This window comes from Opisthocomus hoazin, chromosome 2, assembly GCF_030867145.1.
Source record: "Opisthocomus hoazin isolate bOpiHoa1 chromosome 2, bOpiHoa1.hap1, whole genome shotgun sequence".
Lineage (NCBI taxonomy): Eukaryota > Metazoa > Chordata > Aves > Opisthocomiformes > Opisthocomidae > Opisthocomus > Opisthocomus hoazin.
Genome location: NC_134415.1, coordinates 89,047,295 through 89,064,119, shown reverse-complemented (window position 1 = coordinate 89,064,119; position 16,825 = coordinate 89,047,295). Strand labels below are relative to the sequence as shown.

General features: G+C 35.6%; 1 protein-coding gene across 4 annotated transcripts in view; it reads right to left on the bottom strand.

The window, feature by feature from the left end:
* The window catches only part of MAP3K7 (mitogen-activated protein kinase kinase kinase 7), a 47,647-nt gene that overhangs the window by 12,655 nt on the left and 18,167 nt on the right, over positions 1-16,825 (bottom strand). For 3 of the 4 annotated variants that reach the window (XM_075414357.1, XM_075414355.1, XM_009938993.2), the window contains 7 exons: positions 15,770-15,898; positions 13,417-13,547; positions 12,929-13,010; positions 11,592-11,743; positions 10,790-10,949; positions 8,104-8,184; positions 1,697-1,761 (listed from right to left, as the gene is read on the bottom strand). In XM_075414357.1, the coding sequence (XP_075270472.1) occupies positions 1,697-1,761; positions 8,104-8,184; positions 10,790-10,949; positions 11,592-11,743; positions 12,929-13,010; positions 13,417-13,547; positions 15,770-15,898 (800 nt within the window). The remainder of the gene's footprint in view (positions 1-1,696; positions 1,762-8,103; positions 8,185-10,789; positions 10,950-11,591; positions 11,744-12,928; positions 13,011-13,416; positions 13,548-15,769; positions 15,899-16,825) is intronic. The other variant, XM_075414356.1, reaches the window with a different exon arrangement.

The following is a 16,825-nucleotide window of genomic DNA, read 5'->3' as shown; positions in this document are numbered from 1 at the left end:
GTTAGCATTAGTTTCAGCAGACTTCTCTACCTCTTCTCACACCAAAAAGGGGATGAAGATTCATTCATTTGTTTAAATGGACAGTGCAAAAATTTATTCTAAAGTAAATTTTTCACACCTGATAAAATATTACGTTTTCTAGATTTTATCATACTATTTCCAAAAACTGCAAGATAGCAGATAATTGTAATCCTTCCACTTAGATTTCCAATATGTACACTATCAGAAGCAAGAAAGTAAAATGTGAATCTGGTACTTCTATACACCCTCATAAATACTTTTCAGTATCCTCCTGGTCACAAGGCCAATTTAGCAAGAACAGCCATACAAGCAGCAGAACAGCTTTCAAAGAAAGATTATTATAATAGCTATTAAGATATGAAGTAAATGCTGAAATTCTGCATTTTAAAATACTAACAATTCATTAAAATGAACATAAGAATTTAAATAAAAAAGCAATAAGCAAATCTATTTGTACACCAATCAGTGCAATTTGTTATAACTGATGTATTGTCACTTAATTTCCCCCCCCCAATTCTTGCATAATTTCAGTTCTACAATTAACTGAATAGGTTAATCTGTTTCTTTACTAAATTTTGCAGACTCATTTCTATCTAAAAAACCTGTCTTCTTTGAAGATATTAAAATGTATTTAAGATTCATTTGTTATTTTCTGATAGATGTACAAAGTAAATTCTTTTACTAATAATACCTGGGGGACTGATGAGGTTTCTGTGGCTGTCACACTCCATGGAATTAAAGAAGGATCAAATGTTGATCTCCCTTATAACTACACACCCCAAAAATTACCACCTATTTTAGATTACTGTTTAATATGGAAACCTGATTAACCTGATGAATATGCTAAGCTCCAGTTTCCCACATCCAAATAACAGCAGTGGTATCAAAATTGCCAGTTCACACTAACAACCAAATAGCCTCTGTGAATTAGTGAAACAGACAATGAAGCAACTAAAACCACAAAATTAACACATCTGAATGAAGCATGAGCTGCACTTTTCTCATTCAACATGTTCTTACTTTAATTTTTTCGTAGGTTAATTTCAATTTTATGTAGCATACCACTGTGTCTCTTGCCATGGCACTTACGATACCAGAAAACAAGCTATGTTATAACAAAATATCTTTTTGAGATAGCCTTTTTCTTTTTAAACAAAACTTTGTGACAGCACCCTCCTGTAAACCTTTCACAAGAAATGGAGAGATACAACTGTAAGTTATTATTTAGGGTTCGGAGACTAGTAATAAATACATTTATAATACTGGTGCACATGCTTTTTATTTTTATGCAAAAAGTGAGTCTAATGTATGTATAATTGCTTCAGACAATCATAAATAGTAATTACAATTGTGTTCTATGTATAGACAGGTGAAAAAAGGCTTTCCCTGTATAACATCTGCCCTCAGCCAAATTAAGTGGTGCACAAAACCTACGTGTACATAAAAATGATAAATTCTGCATGAGCTATACAGAAAACACTTCTCATCTAGAGCTCATTCATAGACTACCCTCATGGAATCTCATTTAAATGCAATACAAATGACACTACAGTCTGTAAAGCTTCCACATCATTTCTACGAAACCATCAAAGGCGAAAATTTCCAGAGCAGTTTCCCTGTACAGATTTGGTGTTGACTTTACTGAAAGATAAAGCAGGGATCAGAAAGACGTTACCTGAGTGGACTCTGTTCCAGCAACACTAAGATCTTGAATGGATCTGCGCCTCTGCTGTCCGTTTCCTGCCAGGGAAAAAAACAAAACAAAAACAAACCAGTGAAATCTGTTCAGAGCAAAATAAGAAGGGTGCGACTGTTGCAGAGGAGCTTGGAATTTGTACAAATCCACAGAGAGAAAGCGAGAGAGGGGGAGAGAGAGACAGCTGCAGAATTTTAACTCAAAACGTGCTGCCCTGTCAACAAAAAGTATACCCTAATACAATAACCACTCCTACCACGCGAATAGCTGCTGCGCCCTACTCCACCATCTTCTGTCACATGTGTTTGGTCAGGCTTAGTACCCGGGGCAGGAGCTGATGACGACATCTATTTCAAGTGCGTTACGTTATGGGGATTTCTAAAAGCTAGACCACGAAGATAACAGGCTGCCAGCTTTAACCTGTTGCTCTTTGGCATGCTCAAGGAACACAGCAAGGACTTCTGCCCGCGTGCCGCTCCCCTCGCAAAAATTACGACGCAAAAGCGCTTCCTTCTGGTCTTTGTCTCCTTCAGATTAAGGAAACTATGCCCTATTCTCATGCTCTGAGAAGTGTGAAAAGGGGACTGTTCAGCTAAATCACATCTCACCATCAACCTACTGAGCACAATGCTGTAATCTTTTCCTCTTCTCCTTCCACCTGTTAGCAATTATCCACTAGTGACAGCTACATAAAACAGTTCAGATTTTAACACTGACATGCAACCAAAGGCATTTCCAGGAAACGAAGTCTCCTTAAAAATAAAAGGAGATTATGCAACGGAATCTCCCCGGCTACTTTGATTTTTATTATGGTGGTTGTTTATATTGTCTCTTGAGAGCAGGTCAGCTGTCCAAAAGGAAACACCAAAACGGCCCGAGTAACAGCTGACAATGCTCAAAATTCTTGCTCCTCACTCTGCATTACGTAACCCTCCCACTGGAGGGGAGCAGCCGAAGCCCATCCCAAGGGGAGCACCCGAAGCCGGTCCCCCAGCCCTGGCAGCCCCTCACCCAGCTGCCCTGCACGCGCAACAGCCAACCCGGCTCGCTCCAAGCCCGTGTTTTTAACCTTTTGGACCTTCTTATTCAGCATCATTTCCATATGACTCTACAGCCTATCTTGACAGGTGTTTTGATTTGCAACAGTTACCACAAAAAGGTAAGAATATTTAATATTAATCAACACATATAACAGCATCGTACTTTAAATTCCGAAATAGAGTTACTCTTACATGCAGGAACACATTAACACAAAACAGCAATACAAAATTCTCAGCGTCACTTCACCTGTTTGTCACAATATTTTACAGTCTAAAACTTACAGAAAGTACTACAATAAACAAGCATATAAGAAAATCAAGAAGGAATCTGCATTGGGAAAATATTTTTTGCTCTGACTACAAATTAATTTGAATTGCAGCTTTTCTGTGGTCTTGCATATTTTGCCTCTGAAATTCAGGCAAAGTATATACTCACCTAAGCAACAATGGCTACATTATGTTTCATATTTCAATATCAGAAATAGTGTGAATGACAAATCTATGTCAAAATTTTTGAACTTATTAATTTAGAGTTAACTTTGTCACTACCTAATCAATAACAAACAAGATTATACATTTAATAGAATTCTGTGCTGTGGATACTTCATCTGGCTACCACAGCTCATTTCAATATTCAAGATATGGGTGATCCACCCACAACTGATACAAAACTATGTGCACGTTTCATTGAACAACACTGTTACAAAATTAGCTCAGCTGAAATAGGCTTGCAGAAATACCTGAAATTCTCATTTCAGATTAGCAACATTTGTGAATTTAAAGAACCCGGCACATGTGTTGCTGAAATATTAGAACATGGCTGCCAAAACATTAAAATAATCAGGGTGGGGTGCAAGAAAAAAGAAAATGCCTTGGGGGGAGAGAGAGGGGCCAAAACTACCGTGTTGCAATAAATGAACACCTTTAAATGAAATATCTTAAAGTTAGTAGCATGAGGGAAGAGCAAGCTCTATTAGGCAATGCCATTTTAATTAGTGTAACTACTGCAGACATCTGGCAAATAGCTTAGACAAAGCAGAAACAGACTACAAATCAACAAATACTTATTGCTCCAGATTCAAGACAAATTTCAATCGAAAAATAATATATACAACATATAATCTTTATTTAAAATGATTACTGCTACTTCTCTATGTTTTCCCCTCACAGTTTTGATCTTGTTCTTACCTCTATGTTCACTTAAATCTATTTTTTCCTCATTATAAAAACTATGAGATTTGTAAATGCACAGAAGTTAATATACAGTAGCTTGATGCACTATGTCAGGATTTCAGTGGTTTACAGGATTGTAAGGTTAAAAATCAAACATCACCAAAATACTTTCTGGCCTCAAAAAAACCCCCATTTCACATACTGTTGTTTATTTTTTAAAATGAAATTCAAAAGGAAGAGGAAACTTCTATTGTGTGCTATCCCACACAGTCCAACAACAACAAAAATAATTCTACAACTTATTAATGCTTTTGATCGCCCCCCCCCAATCATCGAGACCAGCTATGAACGCTTCTCCCTGCCCTTTAGCAGATACTTGTGTCTCCTTTACGTTTTCTTCTTTGCACCCAGTACTCTCTGTTCCTTACACACCTGCAAGACCCAAACCTCTCTCACAGTGCAGGATGATCAGTGAACGTAACAGTACCAGACATTCTGATGAAGTTAAAACATTGATCTGAATTGCAGAAGAATGAAGTGATCTGGGGAGACAGGGTGGGATTTCTGGCATATATTCGTTTTAAAAGTAGATGGAAAAATTACAGACCTAAAGCATCTATAATTCCTATCCACTTTCTAAAGACACTCAACAAAATGCATCTATCCTGAGTAATCACTTACACTGTATCAATGCTAAAAATCAACACTGCGGCAGTTTGAGATGACAAAATTACAAAGCCAAATGCATGCATGCTATATGCACGAGATGTCGAACGCCGCCACGGAAGAAAAGGCTGTACTTCAAGGTATATTTGCTAGATGCTGCTTCGCTGGTTTGTACTGAAAAGGTGTTCTGATTATTTTTCTTGATCATACTACAAACTAAAGAAACAAAAAATCTAAGCATAAACACACAGCTCTTAATCCTTTTGTACTTAATAGGGTTTTTATTTTTCATATGTATTTATTATGTATTTATTATGTATACCATATGTATTATACATTGAGAAAAATACTGATACCTCTAGTGGCTATCTGGTTGGAGGATACCACCAATGAAAACTCACTTTCTAAATTGTTACACAAAAAAGGAATTAGTTGATCCATTTTTCAGCTTTTAAGATGTGTAAGCTAGTAACACAAAACACCATCCTAAATGAAAGAAAGTTCTATTTGCCCTTATTTAAACTTATTTAGAAAGAAGAGCAAATATATACAAAAAACTTCTGCTTCCGCCAACATTTGGCCTTCAGCTGACAAAAATTTGTATTTTATGACCTCTGTAGCACAATCAGTTAATGGATGAAAAGCAGCTGAAGCAACACATCACGAAAAACCCCAATGACAGCAGACGTAGTACTCATACTTCTAAAATAGCCCTGCCCCAAAGCAGCTGACTCATGGTAACATGCCGCACGGTGCCTCCCCTCTCTGGGAAGCAGCTGCTTCACCATGTGCTCAGCAGAACTTTGGGCAGCAGCACGGAGTGGGTCGGCATTCACGTTGCTCCTGTGATGGAGACGGGCTGCTCGCCCCACTGACCGACCGGTGTGCCCACAGAAGTTCGGAGGAGCGGGGTATGTGGCAGAAGTGCTAATGGGGTGGGATCAAGACAGAGGTGTCAGTTTGGGGGTCTTCGAAATATAACTGGAAGGGGAAAAGTGCGTTAAGAGGCCAGGACTGAAAGCCTTGTGCTGAGAGAGTATTCCTTTCTTCCTAGGAAACAGGTGAGAAATAGGCCACATTATATTGTCTTTAAAAGAATAACTGAGAAGGTACTTTTCAATAACTGCTTTAAGTATACAGATAAATTATTTCTATTTTCTGGGCAGATGATCACATTCCTGTCAATTAACTTTTCTTCTGGCCTTGGGATTCTTACGGGAAAGCTGTTCTAACAACCAGAAAACTTTTAATATACAGCCAAGACTTCTTTGCAGACAATTTAAATCTTATTTTCCATAGTGCTAATACAGTCTTTGAGCTTAAGCAGTTCTCTCTCCTTAGTCTTTAGCTGCAGATTCATCTACAGAAAACAGTACTCATTTCTCAGCTTTCATTTTGTGGACTAAAAAAAGCCATGCTTTCAGATTCTTCTTTATACTCTCCATACCATCCTAGTAGCTCTTCTTGCTGTTATTTCAGAGTGCACATGTGTTTCTTTTATATGGCAGCCCAGAACAGTATGTTGAATTCCTGATTAAACATCACCAAGGGCCTGTAAATAGTGTTAGTGCTTCCTTATCTTTCCTGGAAATGAACCCTAAGATTTCACAGTTTTTCACAACTGCATTGTGTTAGTGGCTGGGATTACTCTGCATGAATCTGCTATGGTCCCATGTCATCTTATTAAAAGAAACTGTTGCTAGCGTACGACCCACAGTGCATGACCCTGGATTTTACCCTATTTCTATTTTTTTTTTCCCTAGTCACAACAAAATTCACCTTATGTAATACTGTAATCCTCCTCTTTATGCACTGTTGCTTCTGATAAAGCATTAACAGTGAATTTTGTTATCACTTAAGACAAATACCTTAAAAGTACATTTTGAGAAAATTCATTAATGTGCTTGCTCCAATCCTATACCTTCTTTCATTTCTACAGGTCGCTGTTTCTCTCACATCTATCTGAAATTCACCTTGGAATTCCCATCCTGTCAAGTTCAATTAATTAGTCCATGAGAAGAACATCTACCTGACTTCCCCTGCCTCAATAAGTAAAACCAATAGACTAGTACAATCTGTTTTGTGACAATGACGTGGCATTTCATTTCATTGACTTTTTAATTATTCTCTAGAAGTTTCAAGGTTTCCTGGAAGCCTCAGTGTTGTTACATGCAGACAGTGTGCACAGACAAGAGGCACTCGGATACCTTCTACAGTTTATTTACCAGGCTCTCACACATGTTGGCACTGCAGAATTTGACAGATCACTTTCTCTTTCCTTGCTCTCTCAGCATTTCATTTGTGTCATGCGAGGCCACGACCATTTGAAAATTAGAGTGGAAAGCTACACTAGTAAACTTGCTTGCTGATTTGTTCGCTTCAATGCCAAATAGGTTTTCTTTTCATGGGTAGTGCTGTTGTTCTTTGGAATCTACTTTTTGACATTCTGTATTATTATATGTAAACTTTAATAAACTTATTTGAAAGAAACTTTTGTACAAAATTACCTTTGGCATTCAACTTTAAAATACCAAACAATGTCAAGATTTATAAGGAAGTTTCCTCAGATGACACAAATTCAGAGTAGGGGGTGAACAGTTTTTAATGGATCTCTACATCAGCAACGGATACTACTACGTGGATCCCCTGCCTCTGACAAATCATTTTGAAGCAACTTGCACATCGCTAATGGTATGCCCATCATGGTCTGCGAATGATTATACTTATTTTTAGGCTTTGAGAAGTATGAAAGAAAGAAATCCACTTTGATTGCAAAAAAAGGAATGGGAAAGGAAAATGATGTGGTGCTAACTAAATACAGACTTGGGATAGATGAGAATTATTCACTAATGTCCCAACCGAAATTACCAGCTATGGTGCCTGATTATACTGATTTTCTTCCTGTCAGAAGCCTCTCCTAAAAATTTTAGTTTGCGTTAACTGAAACACAACAGAAATACCTCATGCACACACATTTTACGTCTAGAAAAGTACAGGCAAATGTAAGAATTACACAGATTAAGCTTAAATTTTTTTTGATCACAAGTATCAGGTGGATTTGAAATTCTATATGTAATGTATCTAAGCTTTTTTGTTCTACTAATATTTGATTAAAAATGGGTGCTCAAACACAACAAAGATCAGGGCACGATAATCACCTAGACAGGAATTTTTCAAAGTAAGTCCATTTTCACCAAATTTCACCAAAATTGTAATAGAAGACTGCATATACAGTTTTCCTCTATAAGGAGACTCTTAACATCAAGATCATAAAAGAAAGAATCTTTTATCAGTAAAAGTAAATTCGAACTAAAAGATTGGATCCTTTTCTGAGAGAAGTAAGTTTGTACTAAAATACCATACTCCTCTTTATAGAGACATGATGAAAAAAATATTGGGATAATTTCTAGTTCTGTTCTAGAGCAACTGGAGCAAGAAGTATTTTTAGCAGTCTGATCATTATTCTGGCATCTTAATCAATTGACCCGATCACCTGGTCTGCGATACCTGGTATGATGATCTCAGGGACATCCAGAATGTTGCCAAATGAAGCAGTTTTACGATGGCCTCGTTTAGGCTTGGAATAGGCTGAAAAAATACACATATACAATACACATGCAAAACACTAAAATGGCAATAGCAAAATTATTAAATTCCTAATATTGCATTTTTCATAAACTTGGTTAAACTATAATTCATGCAAAAATGTGTCATGCAGAATAAACTGCATTGCCTTCCACTCATGCTTACACATAGTAAAGCAACTGTTAAAAAGCAAAAAATGCGGAATTAGCTGTCATTACAACACCGTGTAATTAGTTATAGTTAGCAACACAAAAGTCAAACACAGAAAGCAGCATGGCAACAAGGAAGGGAAAACCAAATGTAATTATCCAAAGAGAGAACAAATTAAATTATTTCAGATCACCTGTATATTCAGAACAAATTCTTGATTGCCTGAATGTATATTACATTTTCTCTTTAGTGATGGGTACAAGCTATTTTATAAACAAGATTAACAGTTGGGTACTTCTGTTTCTTTAAAACACCTCCTTTTAAAGGAAATCTCATCTGTCTGAAAAAATGCTTATGCTTACTACATTTGACAATCATTCCTGCCTTCCATTCTTTTGTCCTATTAGTGAAGATTTTTTGTTTTGCAAACTGGCTATCACTACCAACATTTTCATTTTTGAATGATGTTCAAGAAACATATACTTTGGAATAAAATCTAATCATACATTTTCAATTTTTATTTTACTACTTGTGTAGTTGAAGATAAATAGTTCCCACTTAGAGAAAAGTCTGAATATATATCCCAAAGGCAGAACATTACAGTATATCCATCTCAATACGTAAAGGTGTTGTTCATTATGTGATTTACTCTTACATTTGATCTAGTAATAGATGGAACAAGATTAAATAATTCTTGACCTGATTTACTCTTAACAACAGCTCCGTTCTCACCCAGCACACAATTTTTTTCAGGTTCACAGCATATTATTTCTGTCACACAGTTAACAAGATTAAAAAAAAAAACCAAACAATACAGTGCTGTTTCAGCTCTTTTTGAAAGTTATGGTCAGATGGGTTTGACCTCATTTCTAGTAGTCCACTACTGCCTGAAGTGGTTTCTTAAAAAAAAAAAAAAAAAAAAAAACAAACCCAAACCAAAGACTAGTATGTTCAATATATATGTTGTTTTAAGAAAAAGAAACCCTACAGTCATAACATCAACAAAATCTTAAGAGTATCCTGAAAAAATAATTACTATTCAGAACAATGTGCTTAAGGAAGACAAACCAGGAAAATTAAAAACTCACACAAAGGAGGGCCGAAGGTTATCTCCACTAATGTCAAAAACTTACATTGTCTTTACTTTAGAGTGTCAGTGACCAAAGTGAGTCCTGACATACTTTAAAATAAAACCAGCATGTTATTATTATCAAGTAAGTACACAGCTGCCTTCTGTGTTAGGAAACCTTTAGAGATATTTGGGGTGAGATGTGCTGCACAATCATCCAGTCAAAGACTGACAATACAAAAGACAAATCTTGGAAGAAGGCTTTAAAATAAGCACATAAAAGTAAAAAGTGTTCAGGGCAAGATGAATATTATTTCATGAGTAACTTCAGTATTTAGTAAAACAAGATCCTGGAATAATCATAATACAATGAAGAATAAAAATTAAATAGTCATGGTGGACAACAAAGGCAGAATATGACACATATTTCCATATTAATTACAGCTACTCGATTACCTTAATTTTCCAATTGGTACAAAAGTACTAGAACAGCTAAATAACCCTGGACTAACCAAAGTAATTTTGTTTGATTATTTAAATCTGTGGTTATATACAATAACAAAAAAAAGTTTCGCATATGAAACTTAAAACCTGAAGTTTGCACAGACTAACAAACAGTATCTTTGATCAAGAAAAGAGACAAGAAAGTGTTCACCAAGTATACACACTTATATTAATTCTCTCTTCTGGAAAAAATCAAGATTGCTTTCACCATAAAATTATGTATTTTATACTTACACATAAACTCCAATTCAGTCAAGGATTCAATGTTTAGACACAACAGTTTATAGCTACCTGAAGCAAACCTGGCAAAACACCTGTAGCTTTTTTTTTCCTTTTAAATGAAAGATACCTGATTAATTGTTAATCTGATGAATAAAATCTATGTTTCTCTTTCTGAAATCTGTCAAAGTGGATTTCAAAACTTACTTGGGAACATGCTGAACTTTAAACCCACCTCTTAATTTCAAAATATTATAGGAATAACCTTGAAGGAAATCTTATTTTAGAAATAATTATGCTAGCAGATATGGAATAACATTATTTCAGATGCAAAGGAGAAAGTTGTGCATTTGGAATAGGACTGATATTTAGAAGTCTCAATGATTTTTTACAAAGGTCAAAGTCTAATTCAACAAAAGTAATCTTTTCCACAATTGTAAAAGTACCTAATTAAAGTACTCAACTTTGTTGAGTGTACAGTCCCGAATGAAGGCATTTCCCCCCACAATTAATAAAGGGCAATAAAGACCGCATGAAAAAGTCAAAGTGTTTTCATGCAGCTAATGGTATTAACCTTCATTAAGACTATGCATGTTCTACATCTTCCTTCCTCCTTTCCTTCCATTCAATTTCTCAGTCTAGCCCCAAAACATCCTTAAATTTTACCTGTGATGGAAGCTATTCTTGCTTCTATTTCAGACATGTCAGCACTCATCCTTTTGGCTTCTCCTGAAACAAGGGCTGATTGTGGTCGCGCGCGAACATCTGATAAGCTCTCCACACTGCTCCCACGAGATGGGGGTAAACTCAAACGGCCAGGATCACCCTGTTTCAACAATGACATTTTTAAAAAGAAAAAAAATTCTGCAGAAGCCCTTCCATGATATGCACAGTATGTAGGTTAAAAATATATTTCTATAATGTGCATTTTAAAAGTGACAAGATTTAAAATTTATAATTTAATACATGGTAATAATTTAGCTATTATTGGCATATAAGAACCAAATATCTGCAACTTTCAAAAGAACTGAACTTTATGCAGACAAAAACAGAGTAGAATTAGGCCAATATTGTCACAAGAGAGTCTTTGTATTTTTTCATCCTACTTGAAGTAAAACATAGTGTTTTCAAAATTCACATGAACGTTTAATCCTTTCATGTCCTACCAATATTTTGGTTCTAAATTAAGGCAGCGATTTTAAAATAATTTTTTTTTAACCTAATGAATCCCTTTAAATAAAATGAACTATTTTTTTTATTTCATTGGAGATCTTATTAGAGCCTTCCAGTTTACCTTTTTGGAATCATTCAGTATTTTTCCATCCCGTTTCATGTTCTTTACCTCTAACTGGCTCCAATTTTGTACTGCTTTTGAAAGAAGACACTAATGTTCCGTAGCAGTTACAACACTTATGTCCATCTTTGCTCACTTCATTATTATGGTTCAAAATCACACGTGTTGTCTTACCGGCTGCTTGGCTGTATTTTTCATTTGCTGCGCCAATTTTGACTCTAAACGTTTAATAGTGTCATTGGTAGAAGCTCCTTGGAAGTCACTTGGTTCCATGTTAGCATCACTCTTGTTACTTGTGTTTGTAGAAGTGATGTCCATGAATGAACCTAGAAACCAATAACAAGTAAAAACATTCGAGGATTTCCGTTAAAAATACTAAAGTGCATCGCTTCACTTGAGCATTCTCAGAACCCTAACTTTGCTTTAAAGCAACACTTTTGAAAACTTTTAATGAAAAGCAAGCTGCAAGACAGATCTATTAATGTAGAAAGTAAAAGGAGTGAAAAAAATAGAATACATTACTAAGTACTAATGATATTCTGAAGTGAATCTTTAGCTTGGTCTGAAACTGTTGGGGTAGGTGTTATATTAACAATACAACCAGCAAACTCATTCACAATTAATGACAAAGTCCATCATTAACCACAGAGGAGAGCAAACACCTGAAAAATAACAGACAATATCTATTCACAGTTTAAAGTGATAAATCGTATCTTAAAATCATGTGCTGAGGGGTGGAGAACAGCTAGTAATGTCAGTACAATGCTACATCCGAAAAGATTTTGTAATATACAGGTCACTAAGATGCAAAGTAGCGAAGGAAACTTTATCCAAAATAACAGCAATTTGTTTGTGGACAGAAAACAAACCAACCAAGCAGTGGAAGCTGAAGACACCCACGAGTAAAAACAACTGAAGTGGGAAAACTGTACTCTAAAAAATGAGAAGATTGAATGATCTTTATTTTCTATTGTTCAAAGTATTTCTCTGAGGGTAAGACTATCTCAAAGCCTCGCCCACATTTTGTTCCACTCACCTTTCTAGTGATTTCCTTGCACTCAATTTAAATTACTGTTATTTACTACACCTTAACAAAAAACAACTGCAGGTTTAAATTGTGTAGATCTTAACTAGAAGCAGGTGCAACTTTCAAGAAGTCAAAAATTTAAAAATGCCAACTCCTAAACATTACATATGAGTGAAAGAGCGTCAATTGCTAGCAACCTTCACGGGGAAAAAAGCAAGAGATCTTAAACCTGGACATTTGCAGACAGCTTTTATTATAAGTTTGTTCTCCATTAAAGGTACACTTCAGCAAAACCAATTGGCTGAGAACGCTAAATGCGATGTGGTACAAGGTCTTCACAAAAAAATAGATTCCTGCCAATCCTTAAGATTTTGGAAAGGTTACCTTTCCCAATTTGAGTAAAAAAGCAATATGAGAGTATGCTTTATAAACCATCTGCATCATTTCATGTTGCTGTTCTTTTGTCTTACTTATACTCGTATACCTGTACTAGTGGCAGAGTTGCTTTGGCCTTCATCTGAATACTGGCAAGGATACTGCAGAGGTTCGTCGGCTCCTGGAAAGTACTGTGAAAAAACAGCAATGATTTGATAAAAAAGTAATTAACAATTGTTTTAAAATTATTTAAATAGCACCTAATAAAATAATTCATAAATATAAAATAGATATTATGTTTATAATAATTTATTTAGAAGATAAATGCGTTCTTAGTAATACATTAAAATACATCTAGGAATACTTTTATTGATTTCCCCAAATCTGTTATAAGTTAGTATACCTCTCTCATAAGGAGAGGAATGATTTCCCTTCTCTACTGTAATAATTCGATAATTTTTGTCAAAAAGAGAGAGAAGGCAAGAGAAAACATGCAAGACCGACTTCAGAGTGTGATAAAAGGCATACCTTTACTAATTCAATTTTCCAACTTAATAGATTAAGAAGTGATTAAGGTACTAAAATAAGTTTTTATACCCGCATCAAGTGTGTCATTATTTTAACAATTTCCTCCATGGATGGTCGTTGCGAGGGATCCTTGGACCAACAACGGGTCATTAAACTTTCAATTGGTTTAGGTAAGTTTTTGATCAGTGGTGGCCGAGTACCTGTAATTGAAATCAGAAAAACCCCTTAATTTGTTAAACAGACTATGAGACTCAGACTATGATCTCTCTCCAGTATTTTGCTAAGTACATACAGGGAAATGTATAGTTAATTGTAGTCTGAAAGAACTGGCCTCTACTCTCTTACAAACAAAAAACTGACCAAAAAAAAGTTCCTTTGGTCTACATACAAGTTACAATTACATAGAAACAAGTGGAAAGAAAATGAAACATTTCCCTCAGTACTGGTTTGAATAAATTCACTGATTGACCAAATACAACATACTACAATGACTAATGAATATGCTACCACTTTCTGAAGAATACAGCTCTAGACCAAACTATGAAGTACTAACAGTCTTTGGTTCCTAATGCTGTACTCACAAGGAAAAAAAGGAAAAAAGTATTTTTGAGGGTTGATTTTGCTCTTAAAAGCTTCCTGAAAAATTATTAAGCCCTGGAAGTACCAATTTCAGGTGACTTTTTCATGGCCTATACACATTTTTTAATTATGTATTTTACTTCTACTGTTGTGTAACTATTCATCTGGTTTTTGGTTCAAGTTTCTATTCTGTTTACTGTTTCAACAATGAGTACAATTAATGGACATCCAGCTGTGTTTTATACATGAGATGTACTGACATTTTGCATAGAAAGCAGCAAGTATTTAAAAATGCATTACCCATAACAAATAAAACATGAAGTGAGTGCCATGATGGTCTGAAGTGAGATGAAGCACACCAACACTTGCTTCCCCAAAAAAAAAGAGAAAAAAAAAAAGAGGAGCAAAAAAAGAGAAAAAGAAAAAAAGAGAGCGCAGTTTTTAAAGGAAAAGTAGGGAACACAAAGGAAATTTGTTTTCCCGTAAAGGATACTTCTGCACCTTACCGAGGCTTTCTGATTTATGACTATTACATTTATGCTTACTTTTACAATTAATGCTTCTATGCAAGGCACTCATCACTCCTAATCTCAATGACTCGTGTCCTTGAAAAACTGAAATGAAGAATCTCTTTCTTCATTTAAAAAAGCCCTTTGCAAACACCTATCTTTGTGCATTACTGTGACTCTAATGCTCATCCACCCTATCACTGTCTGCACCTTTCCCTTCTTCATTGAATAGGATGTCTGTGCTCACCTTAACCTTCTACCATTTGGTACTGAAGCAGTGACACTCAGGCAGAGTACTGGCCCTCATTGCTTGTTGGTTAATTACACCTTCCAAGCAAGTTCATGCTTTCTTTCAAGTTGTATTTCACAAATGGCAGAAACTCTTTGCAGACACTCACTGAACTACCTCACTACCATTACTTTTTTTCTTCTTAAAACTCTGCTTTTCATGGTATCTAAAAACACACTGTTAAAAAAGTTGCACCACTAGTATGAAAATACTACAGTCTACTATTCAGACCAGTGCTGTACCGCTGCTTTCTTTTGTCCATTTGAATCCAACCATTGCCTCCTGTTTATATTCTAAGGTCCTGAAAATCTGTTCTGTATGGTACCTAGCACAGCAGAGTCCTGCTCCATGTCTGCAGGTACCCAGATAGGTCAACCAACTCGAAAAGCTGAACAACAACAAAAAAACAACCCCAGATGAAAAACAAAGTAACATTTTCAATGCCTAATGGTCCTACAGGAGTTTGACAGTTTCCAGCATTTCCGAAGACAGATCAAGTTACTTAAACTCACACTATAGACCTACTGTAGATGCCCAACTAACAAAGAAGAAGAAATAAAAAAAAAGGAAGGCAAAAGAAGGGAAAAGAAAAAAGACGGGAAAAGAAAAAAAGACAGGAAAAGAAAAAAAGACGGGAAAAGAAAAAAAGACAAGACATAAAAAAGAAAAAAAAGAAAAAAGAAGTGATTTGGTTAATAAAATCATCATTCACGAATACAGAGGGGTTATGGGGTTTTTGTAGCACATGATTCAGATGACTTAAAACAGAATGTCGTACCAAAAGAGCGTGTCTTTTCCCTTGTTTGCTCATACGTTAAGTTACCTGTAGTAGGAAATGCAAGCACCATAGCAGCCAAATAAGACAAAAACCACATTGACACAAAAGTAAGAGTGTCTTAACTATGAAGTCTTTATGACAAAAATGCATATTTAGTGAATTATAAAACAGAAAACCTAGTAATTTAAAGCTGCACAGTTAAGAGTGTTCAGCAAATTTACAGGTCAACTACACAAGTTCAAATGCAGGGAAGTATTTTCAACTCACCATTATGAACTGCCCACATTATGCGGAAAGCTGGACCACCAATCTCATCAAAAGGTTTCCTACGGGTGATTACCTCCCAGAGAATAATACCCCAACTGAAAACATCACATTTTTCACTGTAATTGCTACCTGGAAGAAAGCCATCAATAGAATTTGTCTCTTTTCTATATAGCACATCAAAAAGAAGTAGTTTTCAGCTGATAAATAGCTCTGTATGCTTCCTTTCACTTCACATTTGTTTTGCTGAGAAAAAACCAGTTTTCTAAAGCTGGCTGATTCACGCTAACTTAAGTCTGAAATCATTTGACAGTAGGATCGTTAAGAATGCCTCTCTCTGGAAATGAATCCTTTTCACTTGGAGTCATCCTGAAATGATAAAATGCGTCAGTTTTCTTATATGAAACACAATTTATTAAAGTTTCAAAGATCTCTTGCATCCAGGATTTAACTGACTGTGCTTGTTTCCTCTAAATATTCTTCTTCAACTCACTTCTTCCATTAGTCACAACATGCCAGCCAGTAACATCTGTCATATCCACTGCTCTTTATTAATTACAGGTCTTTAGCAGAACTACCAAGTTACCACCTGAACAAATCCGCAGATTCCTCAACTCCTCACAATCTTATTTCATCGCTGTTTATTATTTTTGTTCTTTTTATCATGTCATTACCTAAAGTTCTTTGACCATAAGTTCAATATTTCTAAGACTCATGTTAAAGATGCAGAAGACATGTAGGTGATATAGAATTATGAATAAAAATGTTGAGAGACTGCAAAGAAAGAATGTTTGCTCTGTAACCATAACTCATGCAAACACTAAAAAGAAATGTGAACGGCTAATGGCATGATAATAAATGCGTGAATATAAATTATGGAGATTTGCTCATATGTCCTCAAACAAGGATCAAAATTGGCATCGGGTGGCCAAGAGATGTTTTTGTTAATTATGCATAATCACAAAGCATCATTGAGACAAATCATTTCATAAGCAGTGGAATTCAAGAAGCCTAGCTTCATGTGGATACCCATCGTGTAACATCCAGTTGCAACCGGCT